This window comes from Malania oleifera, chromosome 8, assembly GCF_029873635.1.
Source record: "Malania oleifera isolate guangnan ecotype guangnan chromosome 8, ASM2987363v1, whole genome shotgun sequence".
NCBI lineage: Eukaryota > Viridiplantae > Streptophyta > Magnoliopsida > Santalales > Ximeniaceae > Malania > Malania oleifera.
The window spans coordinates 108,196,650-108,201,967 of NC_080424.1; the positions used below are offsets into that span (position 1 = coordinate 108,196,650).

General features: G+C 39.6%; 1 protein-coding gene across 1 annotated transcript; it reads right to left on the reverse strand.

Annotated features, from left to right (window-relative positions):
- Positions 1-783: 783 nt before the first annotated feature.
- LOC131161380 (protein CUP-SHAPED COTYLEDON 3) lies at positions 784-3,647 on the reverse strand. The gene is made up of 3 exons (XM_058117116.1): positions 3,446-3,647; positions 2,370-2,650; positions 784-1,684 (listed from the first exon to the last, which is right to left on the reverse strand). The coding sequence occupies exons 1-3, from the start codon at positions 3,645-3,647 to the stop codon at positions 932-934; spliced, it is 1,236 nt and encodes a 411-aa protein (XP_057973099.1). The 3' UTR covers positions 784-931.
- Positions 3,648-5,318: the final 1,671 nt, after the last annotated feature.

Genomic DNA, 5,318 nt, shown 5'->3' on the forward strand with positions numbered 1-5,318 from the left:
CACTTAATTAGGGATCAATACACAATAGAAGCCGGCCCAGTCCAATAACTAGGCCCATTCCTGTTGCTCAAGAAAGCCTAGGCTGATATTGGCCACCCTCTTTAGAAATTATTAGGTAGGATGAAGCCCTATAAATAAATAGAGATCCAAAACTATGATTACTGAGGTGTCTTGCTGCCGTGCCCTATTTTGTCACCACTGGTTGTCCTCATGCATGCATGGATGCCTCGTGTGTATGCATGTCATGCACTGCATTTGGTTGGTGGTCATGATCCATGCATGGCAATGCACATACTACATGCATCCATGCATTAATATGATGATGGTGATGACGATGATCCATGCATCACATGCACATACTACAATGCATTATGATGATGATGATTGTGGTTTCGAATGATTGTGGTTTTAATTTCATGATTCATCATGTATGCAAAATGCTTTTTGTTATATTCTTGCATATTGCGTAGTTCTGTTCCCCCAAATGAAACCCACATAGATAATAAATACATAGGGGGTCCAGATCTCCTACTAAACTAGCTAGCTATGCTACGGCTATGCTATGCTATGACTCCTGCCGCATGCATGCAAGGTAGTGGGACCCATCCCCATCATCAATGATGCGGACAAAGGTGACGTCAATTATATGAACACCTCTCGCATCCAGATATCCCATCCACGCCCGTCCCATCAATTATTTTACCAAACAGGAACCCCCCCTCCCCGCCCCCCTCTCCTGTCCCGTAGCGCAGCCTACACAAAACATATACAAGAACAATCTTTCTTACAATATGGTAATTATATATATAACCCTAACTAAGGTGCAAAAAATCTCCAGCACTGATGGATTACACTGAGGAGTTTCCCCATAAGTGATTGATTATATAATATATATATATATATATATATATATATATAAAATATGTAGGGTTTAGATTGGTAGCCCATATGGATCTACGGCCATAAGCTGATCAAAGCCGGCGGTGTTGAAAGCTGCAGCAGCTGCAGTGGACGTCTCCTGATGAACAGCAGCTGGAGCCAACACTGCGTCGCTATAATCCATCTCAAAAGGCAGAGGGTGCTGCTTCTGGTGAATCTTGTCCACCCAGCGCAAGCTAGCAGCATCAGGTGGGAATTGGGCATGGGAAAAGGAAAAGTTGGCCTCCTCTGTCTTGCACTGCTTGGGAACAGTAGAAATAGTAGTGCTGGGTGCTTGTTGATGTGAGAGGAGCAGGGATTCGAAAAGGTTTGATGGTACTGATGGTGATGATGATGATGATGGGTGGTCGATGATCAAGTCTGTGTTTTTGTCTGTTGTGATTGGGGAAAATGAGGGTTGGGTTAGAGGCCCATTTGCTGGGAGGAGGTGATGGGCTCGATGGTGGGATGATGGCATTGATGTTGGGTTTATAATCAGGGAACCTTTGAAGTCACTTTCTTGGTGGTGAATCTGAAATGGGTTCTGCAGGAGATAATGATGAGACTGGGGCTGTAGTAGAGTTGTAGTAGTGCTAGTTTTAGGATGTGGGGTGGAATCCAGCAGTGGAGGCAAGCAGTTAGAATTGGCTGTGCTTGAAGAAGATGATGCAGCTTCAAACTGGTGGATGTAGCTTGGTCCTTGAAATAGTATTGGCCCTCTTCTCTCCCCCGCTTTGTGAAATATTCTGCATATCACCCACTCCTCCTGCTCATATCAAGAACCATACATATTTTGAGATTAGGATCCTCTATAGTTCTGTAGGGTTAATTAAGGTGCGCTGGTTCCTTTTTTCCACCTCTTGTGTAAACTCCCTTGGGATTTAGGAAAAGGAGACCTCTCTAAACACTTGGGTTTGAACCACTTACATTTGTCATCCATTATTTATTATCGTCAAGCAGGCAAATAAAATATTAAAAAATTTAAATGGTTTAATCTTTTTTTGCTCGTGACACACGTGAAATGACTTTAAAATAACTAGGAATTCATCCCGTAACAGTTTTTATTTTTTTTTGAAAGAGTAAATTCTAAAGCCACCCCTAATTCTGTGCCCTATGAAACCACTTCCCCTTAAGCTTCTCACAATTAACAAGATGTCAAGTGACCCCTGAGTTTTTAGCAGTTACCAAAGCCTGCAAGATTACTATTATAATTTCATATAAAAACAACCCTCTACCACTTGAATCATTCCAGGGTGCAGCCTAGAACAAACATACAGTGAACAGTGTTAAGTAGTACATGTTTTAGGGTAAAGGAGCAAGTCAAACCCAAAAACGACAGAGAGCTAGACGGAGAAGCTGGCTGAGCTGATTGGGGATTATTGTTTAATTGCCTTGATTCCCACGGCAAAAGCTTAAAAGAAAGATGTGAGATGATTGAGGATGTGGCATACCTTGGAGGAGGTGTGGCGGTAGGAGAAGTCACCATCCAGGCGGTACTCATGCATCACCCACTTGGTCTTGAGACCGCGGGGAGCCCTGCCCTTGTAGAACACAAGGGTTTTCTTCATCCCAAGCAGCGCCCCATTGGATCCACTGCTGTACACCTCCCTGTCCTTCCCTGTTGCCTTCCAGTACCCCGCTCCGGTCGCCCGGTTCGTCCTCAGCCCCGTCGGGTACTTCCTGTCCCTCACGCTGAAGAAATACCACTCTCTCTCCCCCATCTTTGCCACATCTGTTAGCACCCCACCCATCCACACACACACAATACATGGTGGTTGAGACATTTATTATCAAACAATTCATTTACTCTCTCTCTCTCTCTCTCTCTCTCTCTCTCTGACTGCAAGGGGAGAGAGAGAGAGAGAGAGAGAGAGAGAGAGAGAGAGAGAGAGAGAGATTTTGTGGCCATAAATGATGTGTACATTCCAGAGAGGGAGGGGGAGAGTATTAAAAGGTTTGTGTGATTCATACTCAAACTGTGTATGACATTGATGGGGAGATGAACATATTTATATGTGAATGTAACTAAAATATTGATTGTGCAGATGGAAAATTGCAGTAACCAAAGAGACAAATATATGAAAGCTATGCGTAAAGCTAGCAATTAAGGAATGGCCGGCCACCCTGTTGTTTCTGGGAGTTCTGGACCCAAACTAACCTAACTCGATCTATCTGTGGAACCATTTATACATAAAATGAAATTTGTTGTCGTCATTGGGTTATGCATCCCCTATAAGCCCACCACCTGGAATATAAGATCACAGGGGAGTGAGTGCGTGTGAAGTCTCATGTTGAGAGGCAAAAGAGAAAAAGGTGTTTGGGGGTTCGGTTTACTCCAGGTTCCGTTTAATATACTAAGCTAACCAAGTCATGAACCATGCATGATGGCACTCATCTGTGATAGTTAAAGTAAAAGCAAAGTGAAGTGGTGTTAAAACAGGGGAAGAGAATATTGCCATGCATATATGCATAGACATGCATGAAGCAAGGATATGTCTATGTATATAAGTAAAAGTCTGTACGGTACCTGGGAGCTCCCACGGCTCACAGCGGTTGAGGTCGACCTCAGCAATGTCAACACCAGAGAAGGCGCCATTGAAGACCTTGGAGGCTAAGTAAAAGGTAACGAGCTCTTCATCAGTAGGGTGAAACCTAAACCCGGGGGGCAACCCCTGCTCGTTCATTTCTTCTCCTCCTATTTCACACAACACATCCTCCATTCCCAACATCCCACCCCACAGAAACACAGAAGCTAGCTAGATTACCGGCTCTGGCTGAATTGAGGCAATTGGTTATATGAACATACATATATTGAGAGAGAGAGAGAGAGAGAGAGAGAGCACTGAAACCGAAGAGCTCTAGGTAGTAGGGGGGAGTGGTGAGGGGAGCCCTACAGAAGAAGGGCACCTGAAAACCTTCCCAAAGGGGCAAAAAATAAAGAGAAATGAAAAGGGAGGGAATGCATTTGCAGGCAAGGCAAAGCAAAGCAAGAGAGGGTTAGTAAATGCGAGGTTGGTTGGTTTATGCGTGCGTCTATGAGCATATATAATAGTTTTGAAATGAAATGAAGTGAAAAGAAAAGGGTGTGAGGTTCTGAATTCTGTCTGATTCACAGGTTCATGTAATGTAAACGAGGGGGGGCGGGGGTTAGGCCTCAGAAGTATGCAGAGGAGGGGAGTGGCATCCGTCGTCATCACCTACTACTGCTTTTCCTATTTTATATGTTTTTTATTTTTACTTTTATGTTTTTGTTTTTGTTTTTCTTCAGTTTCGCTTTCCAATATGACAAAAAGGTTGAGTGCAATAATATTTAATTGCACGTCCAGAGTGGCATGTACAAATCCAGAGCATGCACCAAAATTCAAAAACCAATTAGGGCTGTTTAGTTATGATCAAATTACTTTTTGTATTTCTAATTTTAGTTTTGCAAGAAATGCTAAAAATTTTGGTTTATTTTTTAAATTATTTTTCAAGATTTGTGTTGAAAGTATAAAATAAAGGGATTGTTTAGTAGTGTAGGCCAGTTTTTTTTTTTTTTTTATAAATAAAATGATAAAATAACTGACTCGTTTTTTAATTTTCAAGAAGTTATATCAAGTAGTAGTCTCGGGAGCATGGATTTTGGGACTTGTAATTTAATTTGTGTTAGTCCGAAAGAAACTTAATATAATTTTATATTATATTTGATCATAATATGTACAACTTTAAATTTAATATACAAATTTCACGATCTTAAATGTAGAATAAGAAATAAAAAAATTTATAAATATACGAAATTAAAATTTTTAAAAAAAAGCTGGTATTTTTGGTAGAGAATTAGTAATATAAAAATCAATTATTTTCACTATATACTTGTGCTAATTTTTAAATTGTTTTTTATTTTCTTATACAAATATTTTAAAAAGTAAAAATTTAATCAACTATTTTTTAGTAATTCTTTAAAAAAATCAAAATGAAAAATGAAGATGTTAATCATGAGAAATTATATAGGGGACCTCCCCTTTTATGTTTTTGTGTGCCTATTTCCTAAATTATACATTTATTGAAAACGGATTCCCTTTGATATTAATGAATATACGACCAATTTACTATATGTTTAACATTTAAAAATACAAGCATATGGTCACTTGAAGATGAAAGTCCATTGTATAATTTCCCCCCGTTTGCTCTTTTAAACATATCTAAATTCTTTTCCTTTTTAATTTTTATACTTTAGCTCTTTACTTGTAGTAGTCAATACAAAATTAAAGTCTTTCCACAACTTATTGAGTCTTATTTTATAATTGTATTGTACAATATATGAATGCTAAAAGAGCTTAACCAAGCTTGGTCAAGCCTACTCAATAGAAAAAACACATACTTGATATACAAAGTGAAGATTGTGAATTAAGATCAAATCT